This window comes from Fusarium subglutinans (genome assembly GCF_013396075.1).
Source record: "Fusarium subglutinans strain NRRL 66333 chromosome Unknown NRRL66333_c0000310, whole genome shotgun sequence".
NCBI classification, from domain to species: domain Eukaryota; kingdom Fungi; phylum Ascomycota; class Sordariomycetes; order Hypocreales; family Nectriaceae; genus Fusarium; species Fusarium subglutinans.
In genome coordinates, this window is record NW_023502373.1 from 569 (window position 1) to 23,201 (window position 22,633).

Genomic DNA, 22,633 nt, shown 5'->3' on the forward strand with positions numbered 1-22,633 from the left:
CTAAGCTTACTCCCAGAGATATCTTCAAGTTAAATGGTGTATTCTTTGCCGATTATCCGTACAAAGTTCAGACCTTTCGGCGCCGTGAAACATGGGGTTCGGCGTCGGCCACCGAAACCGAGATGCTCAACCCCGCGAATACGATGCAGATCTTGTATGTGATTGGAACCAAGCGGGCATGAATTATGCGGGGATATTTACCTCCGGCTGGTCACCGCGAGGTGAGATGCAACGGTTCCTTTCGCCTCGCTTAATTTTTCTATTTCTTGGCCCTTCTCCTCCTTTGCCAGAGTTTTCACTGACTCTTGCCAAGAGATATCCTCGAGACTTGAGGTTACGACATCAAGATGGCGGCACGAAACGACTTTGATAGCAATCTCGAGATGGCTGGTGATGAAAAGGTACGCCTCCCGCCTTCTCCAATAACGCCCCCAACTGACGCCCTTAAGCAGAACTCCGATTCTCGGCTGGAGAGCACCACGGCAATTGATCCAGGGCTCGAGAAGAAGCTGGTGCGCAAGCAAGATATTCGCATCATTCCCTTGGCTGCGGGCATCTACTTGCTCTGCTATTTAGATCGTTCCAACATTGGCAACGCCAAGGTTCTCAACCATACGACCGGTCATGATCTTCTCACGGAAACCAACATGACCAACTATGACTTTACCATTGCACTTATGGTTTTCCTCATTGCGTATGCTCTCTTCGAAGTCCCGTCCAACTACTTTCTCAAGAAGATGAAGCCCAGCAGATGGATTGCGTTCCTCATGTTTGCATGGGGCACTATCACCATCTGTCTTGGTGCAGCTCACAGTTATGCTGTTGTCACGGTTCTACGATTTCTTCTCGGTGTCTTTGAGGCCGGCTTGTTCCCTGGTCTAGTATACTATCTAACTTTCTGGTACAAGCCTGAAGAGCGCTCAGTTCGTGTCGCCACTATCTTGGCATCTGCGACACTGGCCGGAGCTTTTGGTGGCGCCATCGCTTATGGAGTCGGCCACATGAATCAGGTACATGGTCTTTCTGGTTGGCGATGGCTGTTCATCCTCGAGGGTATCCCTTCCGTGATCTCATCAGCATTCGTCTGGTTTGGACTCCCAGATTTCCCCGAGTCAGCTAGCTGGCTCTCTGTGGAAGAAAAGGACATCGCAGCATATAGACTCTCTGAGCAGGGATCACATGGCGACAGCAAGTCCATGACATGGGAGGATGCCAAGTCAACCCTGCTGGAAGGGCGGCTCTGGTGCCACTACCTGGTACGTGTTGCTTTTCTCTGACAGTAACACCCTTTGCTAATCGCGTCAAGATCTACTTCGGCATTTCAGCCCCATTCTCCAGTCTATCGCTCTTCACGCCTTCCATCACAGCCGGCCTCGGGGTACGCAACAGGATTATATGATATCTTAACCAGCTAACAGCATATAGTTTGCGGATCTTAGAGCCCAGCTGATGACAGTGCCTCCTTACGCAGCTTCCTACGTCGTTACATTGCTTGTTTCGTGGTCAGCAGACCGACATAATGCGTGAGTAATGTATCAATCTCTCTGGCATCAACATTGTCTAACTTGACATCAGCCGCGCTCTTCACTCTGCTGTGTTCTCCTTGATAGGTGCTATCGGCTTCATTGCCTCTGCAACCCTTCCCGCCAACTCTTACAGTGTACGTTTGCCCGAAACTCTAGTCCCATGCAAATCTCTAACTTGATAGCCTCGCTATGGTTGTCTGATCGTGGCGGCGTGCGGATCATTCGCCTGTATCCCTCCTCTTCTAGGCTGGCTGTCGTCCAACCTTCATTCCACGGCGGCCATCGGCTTGGCCATTGCGCTCAATATTTCCATGGGGGCGCCCGGTCAAATCGTTGGTGTCTGGATCTACAAGGCAAACGAGGCCAAGAAGGGCTATCCTACCGGACACTGGGTAAACGCTGGTCTACTCTTGTTTGTGAGCGTTGGCTGCGTCGCTATGCATGGTTACTATGTCTGGAGAAACAGACGGGCTGCTGGTACCGACCAGCCTCGCTTTAAATACTAATGGAGCAGTAGAATGGGGACCAAGTATCGGCAGATGAGTATTTTAAGGCGGATGTAGCTGCAAGGCTTGCAACTTCTTATCACGTCAGAAATTGGTTACATACCTTGATCCTTGAAAATCCTTACTTTTCTACTATCATGTGGCAGTTGTATGTAACATATACTAATATTACATATGTCGATAGAGATCTCAGTAACTATACTGAATCTAAGCCTAGTGGAATTACATCTTGACATCGACAAGTCAGGATTCAGGCAGTAGACATGTCGTGAAGCTTTCCTATGGTAATATATACCCCGAGAAGCAATTTACATGATAATGTGGTCAAATTATTCCCATTCGAACCAATCCAATGACTTAGAGGAGCCCAAGGACTGTATAGTAATTCGATCTGATGCGACGTGCTATATATCATTTTGAGAATGCTGGATCACTGACTGTACCATTCCAATAGAATCTCTCTACATAAGAGGATTACAAAGCACAAAGAACAATTGCCAAGCTCTTGAGCTTCTCAGAATGTTTTTTCTAACCATAAATATGTGGACTATCTACAGCATTTCATTCCTGCTGGACGGCTATCTTTGCAGGCAACGAACCAATGGTAGACTCATACGTATACAGCTCCTAGTAGGCAATACATACAAATTATTATGTGCTTTCTTGCTTCATCAGCAACTGCGACACTCTAGCGTGGGTATCTGAAAAGGGCCAATTACGTGGTGCGTAGGTTGACTGACGCGATCGGAGGGAACGATTAGCACATACATTTGGTCACATGGATCAGCATAACCCCAAATCATGGGAATAATGGTATATCTTCCTTTGCCAACAACATTTAATTGATTTTCTAACAACTCTTATAACTATCTTGCATTTTTGCTATTTCATATCAGGCCATGGCAACACTGAGAGATCCAGGCCCGCAAGGCTACGTGCCCCTGGCCGACGCTTCACCAGAGAGCACTGAGGATCATGTAGTTTTTGAGCCAGTCAAAACGTGGAAAGGATACATATGGGATACATGGGAGCTACCACAGGATCAGAGGCGTTTACTGTTCAAGGTCGATGCCTTCATCCTGACATTCGCCTCTCTGGGATATTTCCTTAAGAACGTCGATCAAACCAACATCAATAACGCGTTTCTAAGCGGCATGCAGGAGGACCTGGAGATGTTTGGAAATCAGCTTGTGACCAGTGAGTATACATGTGGTTCTTCCCTTTATATCACTTCTCACACGAAAGACAAGGTACCTCCATTTGGACATTTGGCTATGTCATCGGACAGATCCCATCAAATCTGCTGCTGACCCGAGTCTCTCCACGATGGGTCATTCCGTCGCTTGAGGTGGGGTGGGGTATAGCAACAATATGTACCTCATCAGTTCAATCATATAGGAGTCTTTATGTATTACGGTTCTTCGTAGGCTTCTTCGAGTATGCAACTTCCTTGCTCAAGCCCCTCGCGGTACCATATTGTCGCAGGTCACTAGGCTAATATCAATATCAGATCGGGATTCTATCCAGGAATTCATTATATGCTTGGCTCCTGGTATACACCTAGGGAGATTGGCAAGCGAGCCATGCTGTTCTGGCTGGCTGGCTCGGTTGGATCCATGTTTAGTGGTTTTCTTCAGGGAGCTGCGTATACAAATCTTAATGGCGTTCACGGACGTGCAGGCTGTAAGTCCGGGATTTTGAAGGCCTCAACCACTCGCCATGCGAGCAGCTTGACAATGTTATCTGGGGATATCTGACGCTAATCCTTCTTCTAGGGCGTTGGCTGTTCATCATCGACGGCCTCATCACCATCCCACTGGCAATAGCCGGGTATTTCTTCTTTCCTAATCTGCCGCAAGATGGAAAGAGAACTTGGTGGACAACTGAAAAAGAACATGTTTTATCGGTCAAAAGAATGCAGGCCATTGGGCGGGCTGGCAAGCAGCCTTGGACCAAAGATAAAGTCAAGAAGGTTCTGTCCAGCTGGCACACTTACCATCTTCGTATGTCATTCCTCGAAAGCCCTTTGAGGTCTCTAGACTGACCGACAGCGTTACTGTACATTCTCTGGAACAATGGTAACCCTCAATATGCTATGGGCTACTGGCTGAAGAGCTTCAACGACCAGCCTCCTCCAGTCCCTGGGACCTCGTTCACTATTCCTGAGATCAACACCTGTAAGTCAATCCCCCGACTATATCTCCACCATTATTCCTCGTAACTTGTAACTAATTCGTGCGTCATCAGTACCTATTCCTAACACAGCGATCTTCCTTGTAATGGCACTGACATGGGGCTGGTTGTCAGACGGACCGCTACAAGGCGCTCGCTGGCCGTTCATTTATGCCGGAGCCATACTTATCGTAAGTCATTAAACATAGCAATAAGCTTGGTAGATGTTCTAATGCCCGGGTCTCAAAAAGATTATTTTCAACATCCTCCTTTTGAACATGCCACTCTACTCCAATGTTGATGGAAGGAAGGTTGTCTACTGGCTTAGTAACATTGGCGTACGTTTCATCCTTTTCCTGATAATCTATCTAACGCAGACTCAGCACGGAGCCGGTCCCCTGATCCTCAGCTGGATCAATGAGATATGTTCTGCCGACACAGAAAAGCGAGCCCTGATCGTTGCCATAGCCAACGACTTGGCGTATGTCGTGCAGGCAGTTGTAAGTTAGTAATTTGGCACCTTGTTTCCGATACTGATGCTACAGGTGCCCATGTTTATGTGGAAAACGACGGATTTTCCCGCTGCAAGGAAGGGATACACGTACTCAACCATTTTGCAAGTACTGTTGAGCGAGTACTCCCTCTCCTCCATATCTTCACGAGTACTAACGTATGTGCACAGTTTTGGAGACTGTTTTCATTCAGTTATTATTGTGGCGCGATCGACGAAAACCTGTGCGGTCTCGTGGTGCTGAGTCTCCGCCTCCACCTATATACTCCGATGAGGAGGAGGGTGAAGGCGGTAATAAGCCAGGAGAGCCGCACTACTCTCATACTAATTAGACAACGATAGACCGAACTGGAGTATTGATTACAGATACGAAGCTTAACGTGGACATTTTGGATCGAAGGATATATAATTTAGTCTCTTAATTCACTAGCGTTGCATGTCTAACTCGATTCTTTCTCCAATATCCCTACGCCTAGCTAAAAACACTCTCTATCAAAGGATCTCACTACGCAACAGGACTTCTAGCGGGCAGCGGCGGTGGCGGCCCAGGAGGCGGTGTGATGAAGCTATCAACCGTAGTGTACGGCGACTGTGATGATCCATCGTACGGTGACCGAAAGTCATCCTCCAGCCGAACATCCTCGTAGATGCTGGACTTGTCGTCATCAAGCTTCTCCGGATGTGCCAAGCTCTTGTTCTCCGGCGTCGTGCTTGTGATGGGCGTTATCAGGACAGGTTCTGTCTGCGTACTAGCCTCAGATGTCGTATATGTCCTGCTCGGCGTTGAGGCATAGCTATCTCGATTGCTCCTCGTTCCTGTTTCTAGACTCCTTCTGTAGAACTTTTTGTACGTCGGACTATTGGGGCTGGGGTTGTACTCGAAGGCTTGACTTGATGGCCTTGAGTGAGTTGCAGCATCGCGGATCTCGAGACCTTCTTTCTCGAGGGCGAGAACACCATACGGATCGGGATCTTCTGGGTCTGGGATACCGAAGACTGTTCCCTCACCGGGAGCCTCGACGTCGACATCCCCTGGCGCAGGTTGTCCCTCTAACTCTTCCATCAATTGTTGGTCGACATCTTCTCGACCCTCGGCTGCCTTCAACGTCTCCATGAGCATTTTGATCTCAGGAGGGCGACTTGTTTTGCCAGCGAGGATGTCTGCCACTTTAACGCCCTCCTGTCCGTAGAAGCGAGCATTCTCATCGGTTCGTTCAATGATGACTGTTCCGTCAACTTGAACTCCGGCATAGAAACCTCTTGACTTCAAGTAAGTGAAGACGGGTCTGTTGGCTTGTTTCCATTTGCCGTCATTTTCCAGCACTCCACCTGCTCCGACGGGTCCGGCAACAGCACTGATCTCTCCTCCGAGAGTCGCTCTGATCTTAGTAAATGCATCCAGGGCTTTGCGGTTGTTGATGACAACGACACAATCGTAGATATCGACTCCGACGAGGAAGCCAAGACCTGCTGTGTGCAGCAGGATTCCAGATGGAGGAGACCATGAACCATCCTCCTCATTTCGGGCTACGAGGACTCCGGATCCGCCGGCTCCAGATACCCAGAGACCGGTTCGCATGGTAGTGAAGATGGCTAGACCGACGGCATTCTGTATCACTTTTTGTGGAATTTTCTTCAAGACGCGCTGCTTTTGCTTGGGACCAGCCTGTTCGCCATCGGCCGGCTTTTCCTCCTCGGTATAGAAGCCATCCTCTGTCATCTGGTCAGTCTGAATGTCCTTTCACTCAGCTGTATTTTTGGGGTTTGACTTACTGCAGAAGGACCTCAAAATTCTGGCGGCCTTATCACTCTCCTTGTCCAGAGTCGTGGGCCAGAATGCCTCACTGCCGATACGATTCGAGAGTCGATTGATTGGAGCACCCAGCTTGTCAGCCCAACCCCACACTTTGTCAAAGCCCTTCTTGCTCGTGGTCTTTGTAGTGTCCCATGATGGGAGCCTGGCCTTGACTTTCTGCATCTCGAAAAGAATCTAGTTTACAGGTAATCAATGTGTAGAACAAGGGAACTGCAATATCACGCGCGGGATTACATGGAGTTTCAGCTGAGTCCAATACTGGCTGTTATTTAAACGCGTAGCCCAGCCCAGCCCAGCTCAGCAGACGTCATCCCGCCCCGTTGACTAACGTCTGGCCCCGAACTTCCGTCTGTTCCGGGGCTTGCCACGGCATGTCACCAACCAGGCAAAGCCATGCGGATTGTCCGGCTTGAGATGACTAACATTCGCTCAGTTTGTCAGAACAGCTTGCGCGGGCTTTTCGGTCGGGAGCGCCGCAGTACCCGCGACACCGCGATCCCGAGATGAGCCAACACTTGGTTGCTGTCGCGCCAAAACATGCACATGCCTCTGGACGCCTGGAGGCTTTTGGGCATGTAGTCAGGGCGGGCTTCAGTGGATTCCAGTGGGATAGGCGATAAGCCATACACCAATAAGATGTACTAGTATCATCGCTGTGGCTAGCGGTGGACAGAAGTAGATCTTAACAGATAACAGTATCCACTAATCCTGATCAGGCAATCCTGAACCCGCCAGAGCAGCTCTCCTTGATGTCCCCTGCAACTCGGATTTCTCAAGGCCATTTGAGGCTCGCCAACATTACACAAACAGTCGTAATTCCAACATTTGCTCTGCAGTCTTGATGTGCGGTTGGTTAAGGATAAGTACTTAAGCAGTTATTCATATGTATAGTCGCAATCACCCGTACCTGCTAGCTAAACCCAGAGTTCTAGCCTGAACCACCTTCTTATCTAGGGTAAGCACTGCAGTACTTCACCTCTTCCACGGTTCGAGGTCTCCATAGAAGGATCATCCAAGAGTCAGCTTACGCCTTGGAAAGGCATCCAAAGCCGAAAAAAGGCTTTCCGAAATGCGGGAACTTTTGTTGAAATGCGAAAACCGAAGTAGATGACTTTATTTATATCCTCCTGCCTTGCCATAACTAAATGTTGCGTTATCACTCGTAATCTACAGCCTCTACTCCGTAAGCCTCTAAGGTACCGACTGTATAATCAACATGGGTGGCGGCTTGGATCTTTCGAAGCGAGTTCGTCTCCGCGAACTCCTGCCTGAGCTCTACTTGGGCAGATGGGAATCGGGTCATCTAAACTCCATTACCGATGTCCCAGGCGTCCTTGTTCACACCGAGTCGATCCAGCCAGACCAGGATGTCAATACTGGAGTGACCACTGTTCTGCCCCGAGCAGACTGGTTCGACTACTCATGCCACGCTGCCATCTTCAAGTTCAATGGCTCTGGGGAGATGACAGGATCTCACTGGATTGACGAGTCGGGCACATTAACTTCACCGATTATTCTGACGGCAAACTCATCGATCGGAGACGCCTTTCGGGGCGTGTACGATTATGCCACCAAGTATCATGCGACTAAAGAGGGTGATGTGAACCTGTTCGCGTTCCCTGTTGTGACTGAGACATACGATGGATACCTCAACAAGCAAAGCCGCTTTGCATTGACTCCAGATCATGTTGTCCGAGGTATTCGCAATGCGTCTGCCGATGCAGTACCCGAAGGTTGCACTGGAGGCGGCACGGGAATGATATGCCATCGGTTCAAGGGAGGTACGGGGTCCAGCAGCCGTATTGTGCCTGGAATAGACAGCAACGGAAACGCGAAGGATTACACCGTTGGTGTACTTGTTCAAGCCAACTATGGCCTCAAGGAAGACCTTCACATTGGTGGTGTTCCAGTTGGAAGAATCCTGATAGCAGAAGCTCAAGCGCCTTCCTCGTCAGAAGCGTCCGCGATTCACGGGCCTCACGTCGACGGTAGCATCATTATCATTATCGCTACAGACATTCCTCTGCTACCAGTTCAACTTCAGCGACTTGCCAAGCGCGCTACTGTAGGACTGTCACGCGTCGGCGGCTATGGCAGCAACGGTTCAGGCGACATCTTCCTGGCCTTCTCTACAGCTGCCAAGATCCCCATGCAACGTCTCGAAGGCAGAGATTTGGACCCCTTCAAACCTACGTCCTTCGAGGTTGGGACTGTGCACAACGAGACGATCAATGGCGCGTTTGAGGCTGTTGCTGACGCGACCGAGGAAGCCATTTGTAATGCTCTATGTATGGCAACGACTATGACTGGATACAAAGGACGCACTGTAGAGGCATTGGATCTCAATAAGGTCAGAGAGATAGTGACAAAACGACTGTGAAGAGGTACCAATGTTGCTGCTTGGCCATTCAGCGGGACGCGACATGCACGCGACAGGTTGGCGAAGAAGTGACAATTCATGGCAAAGCCAGGAACGTAGAGACTTTACCCGAGACCTGAGGAATACAGGAAGAGGTCATCTTGATGCAATAAAACCAATCGGGATTAGTTGAGAGCCCTACACCTTTGAACCGTCTTTTGTTCCGCTTGGGTTCGAGTCCGAATCACGCGACGCGACGCGTTGGTTTGGCTTGTTCCATGAACGGACATCGGCTGCGCAAGGCCATATGCTCGGAACCCAGGAAGAGCATCTAATACAACCTGATATTAAACGAATGTCTCTTTGCGATTGTTTTCATGCGCAAAGTGAATAAAAATGCAATAATTAGAACATATATGGGCCAAGCATTTGTCGCGACGTATCGCAATATCTTCGCATGCCTTACACATAGCACAGACAATACCACGCGACAGCAATTATCTAAGATACTTCCGTGGCGAAAGATTGTTGTATATTGGCACTGACAATATTTTACAGACTATCTGGTTGTATGAACAGGCGACTCTTCTGATGGCTGGGGCAGTATAGTACAGATCTATGACAAAGGAAACTAGGGAGTGGACCAGTACGATTGTGCCTGGTCCTTGGTAAGAGCTTCAACGTTGATGTTGTCAAGCTCAAAGTCGGTATCATCACCATCATCATGATCCTTCCAAGATCGCTCAGGCTCGGCCTTCCGTTCCGGTGTCTTGTCACCATTCTGGGAGACTCTGGCAGACCTGTTTGAGGGCCCAACACTATTGACGCCAAGGTAGGTTGACTCCTCGATCTCTTCTAGCTCGCGATGTTCCATGGCACGAGACGACCTTGCGGTCTTGGCTTCATCAAACGTGTAGTCGTCAATCCTCCTGGTGCGTCCAAGGAGCATTGAGAGGGAAGGGAGGCAAGCTGTGATGAGGCCGATATTGACGTCAAGGGAGCTCCATAGCTCTGCAAATGGGTTAGCTCGATCTTGGGGAATGTGCATCGGGGATAGAACTTACCGATTGTGCTAAAGGAGCGGAACGACCCGTTGTCTCCGAGCTCCACGTTCAGGAATCGGACTAGAGAGATGGCGATGTCAAGAAGACCGACCAATGACACAAAGTACAGACCAAGCTTGGCTCGCTTAGTCAAATCGAGATCATGAACGACAGTGAATGGGAGTATCAAGACTGCACTATGTTAGCGAAAGGGTTGACTAAGAGAGGTGATATGTTGCCAACGCACGGAGAAGACTGCCCAGGAAAGACAAAGCCCAAGAGACCTGAAAGACAATACCCTGCCATCGCCAGTCGCATGCGGTCAGAGGCCGAGTAATGACCCTAGCAGATGTTAGCAATGACCCACAAGTGAGACATCTTGTAAGACATACCAGTGCCTCTCAATAGGCATACAAGAAAAGAGCTGCATGCAAAGAGTCGCGGCATACGCCAGCCCACAGTAAAAGACAGTGATACAGAGTGTCTTACGACGCCTTCCCATAAAGGCTGGGAAGATCTGGAAGTACATAGATAAAAGAATTGCTTTGGATAGATATGTTGTCGCGTAGAAGGGGATTTCGCTCGCCCAGGACATCTTGACGCATGTTAGTCCCTATCGCATTTTACATGTTTGCACGAATCTTACCTTGTAGATGTACTCAACCTTCTCTTCACCCGGGTTATAGTTCTCGAAACCAACACTGATTCGAGGCCTTAGAACATCGAGATGGTAAAACACGACGTCGAATGCCGCACACGATATAGCGGCACATAATGCCAGGACCATAAACCAGTCACTTGTGGCCAACTTCTCCCTCTGGATTCTCAGTCGGTAGAAGAACCTCGTAGCAATAATAACAGCCGCGAAAGCGATAAGGCAGAAGGTTGTGCCCTGCGAGACATCAGTAACCAGACTTCACTTACACTGACGCAAGCGATGTAAGTGAGACATGTAACGTACGATCACGGCTGTACCCGTAGGTGGAGTAAAGGCTTTTGTCAGAGTCATTTTGTATAAGGAATGTATTCAACTGCACCGAGAATGAGAGACAAGGTGAGACAAAATTGTAATGAGATTGAAAACAAAGGCACGAAATGGATGCGTCCTTGTCTTATTGTTCCGCAAGGCCACGGCACTAAGTTGGATGCGGACAGGGTCCTGGAATGCGGCGGCGCTTTTCGTGGCGATTCGCCCTGACTCTAGCCTTGCCTAGCGTCATGAAATGCAAATCGTAAGTGATTTGACAATTACTAGCCAGGGCGCGGAACCCGTGGAGGCTTGGGGTTAGGTTTTGCTAGACGACATGTGCATTCCTTGTCCGGACGGTCTGATAGATCGGAAGGGCAGATAAGGTTTGATAGGAAGGGGTCCTCGATCGTCTTTGGTATGGTTCTAACTCTGATCTGGGGCTTTCATCGCGTTATTGCAGGCGTCTTGAACTTTGCGGGGAGGTCCGTGGTGGTCTAGTGGCATCACCTGCATGATGCAGGAACCCGATGTAAGGGCGAGAACACAGGCCAAGACTCGATGTGAGCTTGTTGGACGGAAGAAAAGTGCTTAACATCGAAGCGGAACACAGACTGATAGCTAACCTGCTTTGTTTGCCTGGTAGACTTTGTCGATTTGACTCGTTCAGTACCTGAGTCGCAGGCCTTTCGCGTGATTCGTGTAAGAGTTTTTCAAGGCGCCGCCATGGCTATCGGTCACGCAAAGCCACTCGAAGCCGTCTCTGCCTCCAAGCAACGTGACGCCCAGTGATTGCTGACTGACAGGTCGTGGTGACGTACTTGTTCACATACCGCATGCCGCTGAGGATCGGCACTGATCTTCCCACCACTTTAACTAATCTAGAATCACGGAGCTCAAGGGAATGCAGATTCGACGTCAATCGACGTTAGAAAGGTATGTGGTGGCACTGGAGCCGTTGCCAATCGTTGGTCACAATGACATAGTCAGTTAATGGCTTCGGGGCGCCGTGATCTCATCAGAAGAGTGCTATCAAGAGCGTCATATCAGTCTGATGCTTTCTTGTTCCCTGAGGAGAGGTTATCGTCACGGGTTTAACGCGAAGCTTTTAATCACCGTCAACACTGCCACACACTTCACCATGGACGTCTCTATTCTGAATATGATGCATTCTTATCAATTTTAAACAGTGGATATGCCAATATAAGGTACAAGATAAACTCAGCAAAAGGTATCCTAAATTTACCCTAAACTTGTAACAAGTTACCCGTGTCTTTTTATTCTTTAGGTAGGATCGAAGTGCCGGGCTTTCTTTCCTCCCCGAGCCTCTATATGTACTAAAGGCGACGTGACGATTCTGAGAGAAAGATCTCCAGAAGTGGAGAGTGAAATCTACTGTTTCTGTTCCGCGATCAGAGTATCGAAAAGTCCCATTCTGACAGTATCCAGCTCCTCAACATCCTTGATCTCTTGTTCAATCTGGTCAAGGCACTTCTGCTCGCTGTCCTGCTTGGGCCTCCAACCCAAAGCATTCCCATTCGCCGGCTCGAGATCACCACTGAGACTGATCAGCATTTGCATCATTGTGAGGTCAAGAGAAACCTACTTGGGCATGCAAATGGGACGAATGAACTTTCGTGGAAATCCAAGGGCATCAGCTGCAATATCGTAGTTGGGCCAGATCTTTGGTGTCGACTCGTCGACAAGACCACGGGCGTAGAGGCCCTCGGCAATCTTATCCATGATCTTCCACCAGCTGATGCGATGCGCAACTGAGAAGAAGTATCTATCTGTCCCAACAGCGATGGGCTCCTCTTTCAGGACCTTGTTGAGGATGAGAATGTATAGATCCGTAAGATCGGAGATATGCACATTTCCAGGAGTCTTGACATTTGTTAGACTTAAATCTCTAGGTGGTCGAAGGGTGGAAGATTCTTACTGAGTCCCTGTCGAACTTGTGGACCGTCCTCAACTTGATGCTCGTCCGAATCAAAGCAGGAATGTTGACGGAGAGCTTTCTGCACTCGCCAGTTCCACGTCCATCTATGCCAATATCAGTACCATGTAACAAATTGGACAATGTAAAGGATATCTACAAGTGAGCTGTATCGGGATGTTAAAAGTCTCGACGCCCTGGGTCTTCCCTTCATCGGCAAGAACAATATTTGTCTTAGATTTAGTCAGCATGAACAGCTATCTCTCTTATTGGTTTCCATGCTCACCTTTCGAACAGGGTTGTCAAGGCCAAGTTCCCTCTGCCTGTCGATGAGGGGATCAGAATCTTTGACCTTGCCAAAAGGCCATCCACCTTCTTCGGTGAACATGGACGCAACTGAAGACTTTTAAAGTGTTAGGGAGACTTCAGATATACGTGGGACGAACTTGCATGAATCAGGTATGTTTTCTTGCCGGTAGTTCGGCGGCGGTCCCCAAGACCACTGAGCAGGTTCGATAACATGTCTGGGAAAATGGCTCCAGCTGTATGGATGACGATGTCGACTGATGAAACTGTCAGAACTATAAAATTGGAAAGAAAGCGAAAACCTACTCTCATATTTGGCAATTGCATATTCCACAGCAGGCCTATCTTGGAGGTCGACGAGGAAGGCATGGACTCTTTCGAGTTTGGAAATCTTATCAACCTGGTCTTGGCTTCGAGCAGCCGCAAAAACATTGACGGACTTCAACGTCTCATCGGTACGAGAAAGAATATCAGCGATGACAGAACCACCACTGCTGACCGTTAGTATGGGGGAGATCAATCGACATAGCTCACTTACATGTAGCCAGCGGCTCCAGTAACAAGGACGTTGTGAGGCATGATGCTAAGAAGAAACGTGATGTGATAATTGCAGATTGTTGTTCAGCTACCAACTACTAGAGTTGTGGATATTTCCCCTTGAGCAGAAAACATTCATTTTATAGGGATTGTCTCTCGATCTTTAGATACCCGCCTTCAAGCCCCAAGAACAGCAATATGATGGTGGTCTTGATTGGTTAGGCTGACTCCACAACTGACCAATACCTGGAAATCCGCGCATTTCCGAGAGGTTTGTCATCGACAGGTCCCGACCCATCTCCTCTCTCATAACACTATGACTGAGTCTCTGTCAATGACAAACCTCCATCGACCAACTAATCAACATGGAATCGCGCGCATCTCCGACTGAGAAGGGAGGTTCAGACCGCCCTGCAATCAGTCGCCGCTCGGTATGGACCCATGCAAATCTCCTAATACTAATTACTGCACAGAGTCGTCGACTGACATGCATGCTAGTGTAATCAATGCCGAGCTAGAAAGGTACCTTCAATCTATAATATGATTGCCGTATCCTAAGATTTACTAGATCGGATGTGATAGAGCAACGCCTTGTTCGAACTGTGTTTCAGCCCGCGTCGACTGCACTCATAGTCGGATCACGCCCAAGCAAAGCACCGCTAGGCAAAGAGTCTTGGTCTCTGAACAATAGTATTTACGGTCCCGTTGGTTGTAGCGTTCTAGGCCTAATTATTCTGAAACAGCGAGCGAAAGATTGATGATATCTCCCGTGACCTCAATAGCATTAAGACTCTGTTGGCAGGATTCGACCTGAACAGAGTGACATCAGCTCAAACACCACAAGAGCAACATCCCTCCGCTTCTATATCTTCAAATCCAGCGGAAGAAAATGATTCAGGGAACCTCCGACCCCCTGATAGAGCTGCTCCGCCTCCTCGCTGGGATCACTCCGCCCATATCATAGACTTTGTTCAATCCATTATTCGGGACAATCTCTCAGTTCAAGCAGACACTGAGTGGAGCAGCACCGTTTCTTCGTTGAAGAGCCTTGCCGATGCTTTGGAGATCCCTCATATGACACAAAGCCAACAGCCAAAACCTCATGAGCCACTGGAAAGCATCCTGACGCCCCCATTGGAAGCCGTCGTGCAAATTCTGCGATGGGTCAAAGGTAAGTCAGCGCATGCTTCTTGATATCAATACTGACAATCTTAGATCACTCGAGAGATTATAGAGTAGTCTGGATATGCCGCTTCCTTCCGCTCGATGTCTTTCTAGATATTTGTAACAAGGTCCACTTCCGCGTCGAGGATCACACTGAGGCTGAGTTTATCATCGCAACTAGTTTCTTATCATACGTGTTTGCTGAACATGCAGTCATACATGGAGATATGAAATCACAAGAATACTGTCGCTTTTATCGATCCAAGGTTGGTGACGGTCTCGCGAAACTGACTCTGTTGGCGACGCCATGCATGGAGTTGATCGCCGCGCTTGCTCTCGGGGTATGCTCGCATCACCTATGGTTTCAAGACAAAAGCTAACGTTTTGAAGGCAATTTACTCCGTGGAGGAAAGCCGAGCATCACAGTCGTGGACCTTGATCTCGACTGCAATGACACTATGTCAGACTCTGGGCTATCATCGGCTCAAGTCGTGCAAAGATGACCATCAAAATATGCAGTCTGACTTGTTCTGGGTCGTTTACGCATACGAAAAGGGCCTTTCATTAAGGCTGGGACGATGCTCTGGTGTTCGTGACTCTGAAGTATCGTTTACCCGTCAGGAAAACCAGCATCGATCCATTCGTCTCGGGCGCATACAGGGAAAGGCATATGACCAGCTATATAGCCCCGAGGGCTTGAACACATCGAACGCTACCCGTTGCCAGGTAGCTAGTGGTCTTGCACAGGAGCTTCAGTCGATCATAGACGAGACCCATCACGAGATCGCAGTATGTGGTACCCCTTTCCACTTTGCTATTGTGGCTAACATGGTATGTAGCAAGCTTTGGCGGAGAATAGAGACATGAATGATGACCCTATGAAAGTCATATACCTTCATTGCGATCTAGTTTGCCAGTCAGCCTTGACGGCTATGGTTCTCAGGGTGTTGCCTAGCTCCCAAGGTATGGAGGTCCACGAAAGCTGTCTCACTGTTGCTCGCAACACCCTGGACCTACATGATCAGTGCATGAAGCTTGTCAACGGGTGCAAAGATCCCCTGTTAATACGAAGATACATAAACTGGTAAGCAGACTATTCTTCAGCCGCATTTCCTACCGTCAGCTGAAGTTGACAGGGCTATCTTGCATACCCCCTTCTTTCCATTTAGCATCGTCTTCGCTCATGCCGTGCGATACTCAATTGCGGAGGACTTGGATCGCCTAGACAGATTCGCATCATCGTTCAAGTCGGAGTCTAGCCATTCAGGGCCCGTGACGCATCCTCATCGACTTTACGAACTTCTCTGCAAAGCCGCTCGACTCAGCGCCAAAGCATGCCCTGAGCCTTCACACACCAGCACATCTCTATCAAGCTCAAGTGACTTCACGATGATTGATCCCGAGGTAGTAAATACTGTGGATGACATAGGCGCGACTGGGGTTGCCATCGGGGCCGACTACGATGCGTCGTTCCAGATTGGGGATTGGTTCCACAGTAACCAGCAATTCATGAGGCTCCTGCATGAAGACGTACCATACTGAAGTCAGGCCTATTACCCTTTCTTGCGGATGACGTTATACATGATAAGACAAAGTGCAACACAGTAAGCTTATGCGTTGGTGAGTGACGTGTCCAGCTCTTCATATGAGGAGCTGAAACAGAACTCGAAGGCACATGCAGCGAGTTTTCAGTCCATAAATACTCTTCACATGGTTTTCGAGATTATGGAAATAATGTGGAGTCTTCATATGCAATTAAAAACAAGGTTCTCTCTCATGCATAAATGTTCTGGAATCACAACAAGACACGCGGTGTAAGTGCGGATCCCATCACATGCAAATCCAGGCGCTGTTGGGCCTCGCAGCCTAAACCTCAGCGGGTGAAGACAAGATTAGGACGTGCCGTGTCACGGGGTGAATCAGAATGGAATGTTGATGCATCGGGCTGATTCTGTCGCCGATCGTTCCGTGCCGGACTAAATTGCATCGTCAGATCAGCTCATGGCCAGCTAAACTCTTATCGTCTATCGGCCCACGCGGATGCCGAGGTTCAGAGATACACCTATGTCAATTGCCCCAACGGAATCACAGCGACATGTTCTTTTATTGCGAAAATCCTTCAGCCTCATTTTTGGAGAAATGTACTAACTAACTCTTTCAAACCTTGCATAGCCGTCTGTCAGAATCATGCAAGCCGCGTCCACGAACCAACACAATAACCAGCCTCTCGCTGCTGCTTTCAGTGGCGTAGCATCAACACCGTATTCCCTCTTCGAGATTAGGTATGCATCCTGACAACACAATTTTTGAGTATTTGCTGAAATAGCTACAAGACTTGAACGCGAATTTGTTGTCTTTTGGGGCAGCCGATATGAATCAACAGATCAATTACTCAAGGGCGTCGTAGTCCTGTGTCTACAGTCGCCGCTCAAGCTCGATGAAGTCAGACTTCGCCTAGATGGGACTGTACGCCACGCATGGCTCAACGATCCCGGCGTGGCCCACAACACCAGCATCATGAAGCACAAATGGCCTTCATTGCTGGAAACAGGTGGCAAGAGCGTCACTCTACCGGCTGGCAACTATGAGTGGCCCTTTGAACTGATGATGGCGGGAGATACTTCTGAGAGCCTTGAGGGTATCCGGGATGCTTCCATCACATATGGCTTGAGAGCAACAATTAGCAGAGGCAAGCTGGTTCGACATATCAGCTGTACCAAGAAGCTCCGAATAATCCGCACATTTGCACCGACTGCATTGGAGTTCATGCATAACATGAGCGTCGAGCAGACATGGATCAACAAAGTCGATTACTCTGTCTCCATACCGACAAAAGCTGCTGTTTTCGGAGGGTCTATTGTTCTTGACACACGATTTACGCCGCTGGTCAAAGGACTCGAAATCGAAAGGATCGTCGCAACTTTGGTGGAATTTCAAGAGTTCAGCATGCACAGCAGACACTACATTTACACAAGAGAGCACAAAAGCAAGCGCGAAATCTCTCAATGGGACTTTGAGATGTCAAGAGAGCAATACTGGCAGGATACTATAGAGGAAACAGGTCAAGAGGGATGGGTCATGAAGAAGACACTGCAGCTACCGAAGAGGTTAAGTGAATGCATCCAAGACATCGACGCACAAGGCATTAGGGTCTACCACAAACTCAAGATACACATACCCATTCGGAACCAGGACGGCCATGTCTCTCATGTAAGTCAGCCTTTTTATGACCACGCGGGCTCAAATACTAATTTCTAAGCTTGACTTGGGCATTCCGGTTAATATCTTCATTTCACCGTCCATCACTCTTGACGACCAAGGCAACTTGATAGACCAAGCCCCTAGTACACAAGGACCACCGAGCGAATTAATAGGCCCACCAGTGTATGGAGAACATATTCTCGACCAGCTTTACGACAGTCTTGAGGACTGGCAGATTCCTGGCCAAGGCACTCACCAGGGCGAGGGAGAAGGGTCTGGTACCAGCACTCCTCATCACACAGACTCGAATGAGAGTCAGGCATACGAGGGCTTCAACACATTTGAATCATCACAGTCAAGCCAGAGTCACGGCCAATCACGCAGCTCGTCAGAAACTGCGTCTACCGACCCAGAAGAATTTGCTGAACTTAGCAAAGTTCCGACATATCGCACGGCGCTTCGGACTCCATTGCAACCGCATACTCAGCAAGGCGGAGCCCTGCCTCCTGATTATCGAACAGCCGCAGCAACAGCAGCGAACGATAGTTGAGATTGAGTTGCTACAGCAGATGGATCTGCTTCTCGAGGATACTATAGCCATGTATTCAAGCCGCTTTACCATGATGGGAGATCTATGACTTGAATCATGGGGGAAGTATTGAAATTACACTGCAGACAAGACGTTTTGCTTAGGGTGTATAATTATCCTTGCATTGCATTTTTATTTTGCTGTATATCTAGAAACAGCGGTTTGCTACATGAATTCTATGGTTCCAGCGGCTTATGGTCTTGGTTGGCGCTATCATGTCACTCACTGAGTTCTCACTGAGTCAGTAATGGCAAGACCTATGGTTACGTCCAGCTGGTACAACTCTGTAGTAGTATGACGTATGACTCCTCATATTGTATTTAATTCTAGATTGATAATTTCCATTAAAATAAATGGTTGCTGGGAGCCAGAAGTGGACATGCTTGGCTAACAAGTGAGATGCGTTTACATGGATGGCAATAATGACTAGGTAAGACTGGTTCTGTTAATTGACTTCTACTTACAGTCTACCAAGCTTCAATCTACATCCTATTTTCCTTTTACAACTTGTTATTAAGTTTGTCCCCTCTCGCTCTTTCTATCTCTGAAAGTCAAATTGTCTCTTCTCTTCAGTGAGCTTCGGCATACTCTCTAGCATCCACTTGTCAAACTTGACTTGGACTGAGCATGGCAGTTAAGTACATTTCTTGACATTTATCTTGAGTTCATGGCCTCCAAAACGATACCGGCAAGCTTTTTGGGCATACTCAGAAAAGGGCTATGAGAGGAAGGCAACCGATGCTTCTGAACGATGACCCCCTGTTCTTCAACCTTCTCAATCATGCCCTCTTGCAAAAAGCTGAGCAGTCCCTGATCCTCTTCACAGATAATATACGTCAGTGGAATAACACGCCATGCCACTTTATCGCAATTGATAGTAGCATATTGCACATTCGTTCCATGAGCGACCATTGTATTCTTGGCCCATTGGGCTTCTTCCTCGGGTACGTCATGATAGAAAAGGTGGATAGGATCAGTCGGCACCAGAGTCCCGTCAGATTCAGGAACAAGCGCAGAAGGTAGCTTTCCACCAAAGAGGCCGGCCAATGAATCATTTTCCGATGGCACGAAGGCGGCGATGAAGATCATGTCAGTGACGCCTCCTTCTTTTGACTCGGGCGGAACAGCAAAGCTCGCCAAAGCCGCAGAAAAGCTATCATGCCTCCCCACGAATGACCAATGACAGTGAGATGCGTGCCTGCTGCAACCTCTTTAGATACGATGTCTTTGATGAAGTCGATATCATCTTGGATTGTTTTGTTTGGTGGTACAGCGTTATTGTTTGTTGGAAGGCATTCGCAGATGACTCTTATACCATGGCTCTCCAGCTCATGGACGAGTTTGTAGTAGTGTTTAATGACGTGCCAGGCCCCTGTGATCAAGAGGACTGCGTTTAGGTCTGACATCGAGAAGATATGCAATTTCGGGGATAGTGTAGTGTTGTGCGTTCATGTTGAGGTTCGGATTGATAGAATATAATGTAATTCTATTGCTATACTGCTAATTTAAGCGTATCTTGCACTACGATTTACTTTCTAACCTATTATAATACTTTTATTTATATAATAGACTTACTTTTCTATTTTAGATTTACTATAAGGTAATATATACTTAGCCTAACTCTTTACTAATAAGGAAAAAACCTTTAAGTAATAACCTCTTTTTTATTATATATTAAACTAGATTATAATAAAAATAACTTTTTTAATAAACCTACTTTTTTAAGCCTTCTTATTAGCTAGTTAACTTCTTTTATATTAATATTATAATTTCTAACTTAACTTAAGTATAAGCTAGGGTAATTATTAGTAATTAGACCCTGATTTTTAGTTTTAGGGTTAGGAGCTATGGGGTTTAAACCTACTACCTTTAGCTGCCTAGTCAGCTTTCTGGTCAGGCCAGTGACGTCTAACCGTTACGCCACAAGCCCCCTTGGATTAATAGAGGGAGACTTATATATACCTTGGCATACTTGGTGAGAAGGCCCAAAATGGAAGCTCATTCAAGGCGCTTCAACGATTTGGCGCAAATTCTGATAGCTAGTAAGAAATTATATCTTGGTCTTGTCATGCTTGCAAGCGAAATTTGGTGATCAATCAGTGATTCTGTTTAACTCAACTCTTGTCATGGGGAGCAGCTAGTGAAGTTCGAAGCCTCTAGTCCCGTAAAGGGCAATCCATGCGAGGCACTATAGCGCTAAGACGCTTTTACTTTAAGAACGCTTCAAGATCAAAATCACGGTAGACAAATGGCGGGTCGTCATGTAAAAGAAAAAGAGAAGATCGTATACATGGCAATCTATCAAGAAAATGCTATCAACCAAACAATGACTGTCATCTACAATCCTCCGCCAATGTTCCCTGCTCAAGCAGCATTGGGGTCGACACGGATCAAGCATGATCCCATTCCAGGGACCTTACCCCAAGTCTCATGGGGCTCCCGTACATTCTCCAAATCCCAGACTTTCTTGATCGGTACCTCAACCTTTCCATCAATGAGAATGTTCACGACGGCTTGAAGATCTTCCATGAATGTCGCGCGATCGCGGTCAATGTAGTAGAATGATGTGCTTCTCTTGGTAAACAAGCAGCCATTCTTGGCCAGTAGCTTGGCCATTCCGACATATTGCGATCGCGGTTTGGCGTCATCGCCTTGGAGAATGTTCATGTTACCACCGAAACCGACAAGACGCGAGGGCTCGTCGGTGATGAGAATGTCCCATGAATCATTGTAGTGCTCAAAGCCAATGGGATCATAGACTACGTGCGCACCACCGCGCTGCTTCATGTCACTGACCCAGTTCTTGTTGGCGTAGGTAAAGGGTGTCACTCCGAGCTGGCGAAGAGACTCATGGTTGCGCTCTGAAGCGGTGCCGTAGACTTCAGCGCCCTCCAGCAGGCACAAGGTCATAATGGCATAGCCAACAGCTCCGCTGATGGAATGGATGAAGACGCGCTGGCCTTTGCCGACCAAATTTGTCGCGCGATGAACAAGACCATAAGCAGTGTTCCAATCAAGAAAGGCAGCGACCGCCTGTTGCATATCAACGCTCTCAGGAATAGCGATCAAGTACTTTTCGAGGATATTGATCTTCTGAGCTTCAGCATCGTACACGCTAAGAGCGCCAACGAGCTGACCAGGGCGAAATTTGGAGGACTTGTCCCCATTAGTGCTGACGCGACCAACGAAGCAGTAGCCGGGTGTCAAAGGTGCCGCCTTTTGCATGGGGTATGTGCCAAGTCGCATTTGGATGTCGGCGCCAGAGAAGCCTGAGTAGATGACATCGACTTGGACTTCGTTTTTTGCTGGAGGGGGGATTTGAGCTGTGACGGCGCTCACGTTGGAGGGACCGCCGTAGGCAGAGTAGACGACTTTGCGGATGGTATGAGTGGCCATTGTGTTGGTGATTAGATGTTAGAGGGCGGTGTCAAATTAGATTGATGTTGATGTGTTGAGTGAATATAACTCTTGTATGATGATGAATTAGAAATAAACTGACGATTCTGCCTTCCCTTATATATATTACGTTGATCTCCAACTGAGGCCTTGAACTCGTCTTCGCTGTATTCGCAATCCTCATCATCAACTTCAGACTTGAAGCTCATCTCGCTCGATTCTCGGGGCACTGTAGCCAATCAGCATTCCCCGCTCAAGAACCTCGCGTTTCGCTGGCTCTGTCGCGCGAGACTGCAAAAGTCTCCACAAATGCGTCGAAAACGAGTGGACAAATTGCTTCGAGGCTTTGTCGATCGGAAACAGTCAGCAGTGAATGAATGTCCGATAGAGCGGAGTAAATATTATCCCGCTGAGGCCTCTATCTGAAGTGACTAAAAGCTTTAGCAAGCTTGTTTAGTATCACGCCCCAAGCTTTTTAACCAGTTTATTCTGGCACCCTGGAGTACCTAATGCCAGTTGCTCCTCGCCCGGTGAGTGCTGTGCTGTGCCTCACCATAGCCACAGAGCCAGAGTGCTCTGACTCGCATCTCAAAGAGCAAGTCAC

At 48.1% G+C, this 22,633-nt stretch overlaps 10 protein-coding genes across 10 annotated transcripts; 5 read left to right on the forward strand and 5 right to left on the reverse strand.

Moving 5' to 3' along the window:
• Positions 1-347: 347 nt before the first annotated feature.
• FSUBG_13096 (tartrate transporter) lies at positions 348-2,032 on the forward strand (the record flags this gene model as incomplete). Its single annotated transcript, XM_036677951.1, has 5 exons — positions 348-1,256; positions 1,307-1,378; positions 1,426-1,523; positions 1,576-1,660; positions 1,709-2,032. The coding sequence occupies 5 exons, from the start codon at positions 348-350 to the stop codon at positions 2,030-2,032; spliced, it is 1,488 nt and encodes a 495-aa protein (XP_036531419.1).
• An 899-nt stretch (positions 2,033-2,931) lies between these two features.
• FSUBG_13097 (transporter) lies at positions 2,932-5,047 on the forward strand (the record flags this gene model as incomplete). The annotated part of the gene is made up of 9 exons (XM_036677952.1): positions 2,932-3,229; positions 3,460-3,469; positions 3,543-3,715; positions 3,808-4,035; positions 4,084-4,209; positions 4,298-4,395; positions 4,456-4,542; positions 4,588-4,708; positions 4,887-5,047. The coding sequence occupies 9 exons, from the start codon at positions 2,932-2,934 to the stop codon at positions 5,045-5,047; spliced, it is 1,302 nt and encodes a 433-aa protein (XP_036531420.1).
• Positions 5,048-5,220: 173 nt separating this feature from the next.
• Positions 5,221-6,693, reverse strand: FSUBG_13098 (LSB3-possible role in the regulation of actin cytoskeletal organization; the record flags this gene model as incomplete). The annotated part of the gene is made up of 2 exons (XM_036677953.1): positions 5,221-6,428; positions 6,489-6,693. The coding sequence occupies 2 exons, from the start codon at positions 6,691-6,693 to the stop codon at positions 5,221-5,223; spliced, it is 1,413 nt and encodes a 470-aa protein (XP_036531421.1).
• A 1,054-nt stretch (positions 6,694-7,747) lies between these two features.
• FSUBG_13099 (d-aminopeptidase) lies at positions 7,748-8,911 on the forward strand (the record flags this gene model as incomplete). Its single annotated transcript, XM_036677954.1, has 1 exon — positions 7,748-8,911. One exon carries the CDS (start codon positions 7,748-7,750, stop codon positions 8,909-8,911), a length of 1,164 nt encoding a protein of 387 aa, XP_036531422.1.
• A 610-nt stretch (positions 8,912-9,521) lies between these two features.
• Positions 9,522-10,942, reverse strand: FSUBG_13100 (uncharacterized protein; the record flags this gene model as incomplete). Its single annotated transcript, XM_036677957.1, has 6 exons — positions 9,522-9,901; positions 9,955-10,125; positions 10,181-10,275; positions 10,326-10,528; positions 10,580-10,825; positions 10,895-10,942. 6 exons carry the CDS (start codon positions 10,940-10,942, stop codon positions 9,522-9,524), a joined length of 1,143 nt encoding a protein of 380 aa, XP_036531423.1.
• A 1,350-nt stretch (positions 10,943-12,292) lies between these two features.
• Positions 12,293-13,721, reverse strand: FSUBG_13101 (uncharacterized protein; the record flags this gene model as incomplete). Its single annotated transcript, XM_036677958.1, has 8 exons — positions 12,293-12,458; positions 12,507-12,784; positions 12,840-12,943; positions 12,997-13,069; positions 13,123-13,232; positions 13,283-13,399; positions 13,449-13,633; positions 13,681-13,721. 8 exons carry the CDS (start codon positions 13,719-13,721, stop codon positions 12,293-12,295), a joined length of 1,074 nt encoding a protein of 357 aa, XP_036531424.1.
• A 323-nt stretch (positions 13,722-14,044) lies between these two features.
• On the forward strand, positions 14,045-16,385 carry FSUBG_13102 (uncharacterized protein; the record flags this gene model as incomplete). Its single annotated transcript, XM_036677959.1, has 7 exons — positions 14,045-14,078; positions 14,153-14,201; positions 14,423-14,850; positions 14,895-15,184; positions 15,234-15,632; positions 15,683-15,927; positions 15,980-16,385. The coding sequence occupies 7 exons, from the start codon at positions 14,045-14,047 to the stop codon at positions 16,383-16,385; spliced, it is 1,851 nt and encodes a 616-aa protein (XP_036531425.1).
• Positions 16,386-17,030: 645 nt separating this feature from the next.
• On the forward strand, positions 17,031-18,594 carry FSUBG_13103 (ROD1-O-dinitrobenzene calcium and zinc resistance; the record flags this gene model as incomplete). Its single annotated transcript, XM_036677960.1, has 3 exons — positions 17,031-17,125; positions 17,177-18,053; positions 18,103-18,594. 3 exons carry the CDS (start codon positions 17,031-17,033, stop codon positions 18,592-18,594), a joined length of 1,464 nt encoding a protein of 487 aa, XP_036531426.1.
• A 693-nt stretch (positions 18,595-19,287) lies between these two features.
• Positions 19,288-19,722, reverse strand: FSUBG_13104 (alpha beta hydrolase family domain protein; the record flags this gene model as incomplete). Its single annotated transcript, XM_036677961.1, has 1 exon — positions 19,288-19,722. The coding sequence occupies one exon, from the start codon at positions 19,720-19,722 to the stop codon at positions 19,288-19,290; it is 435 nt and encodes a 144-aa protein (XP_036531427.1).
• A 1,275-nt stretch (positions 19,723-20,997) lies between these two features.
• On the reverse strand, positions 20,998-22,029 carry FSUBG_13105 (indc11; the record flags this gene model as incomplete). The annotated part of the gene is made up of 1 exon (XM_036677962.1): positions 20,998-22,029. The coding sequence occupies one exon, from the start codon at positions 22,027-22,029 to the stop codon at positions 20,998-21,000; it is 1,032 nt and encodes a 343-aa protein (XP_036531428.1).
• Positions 22,030-22,633: the final 604 nt, after the last annotated feature.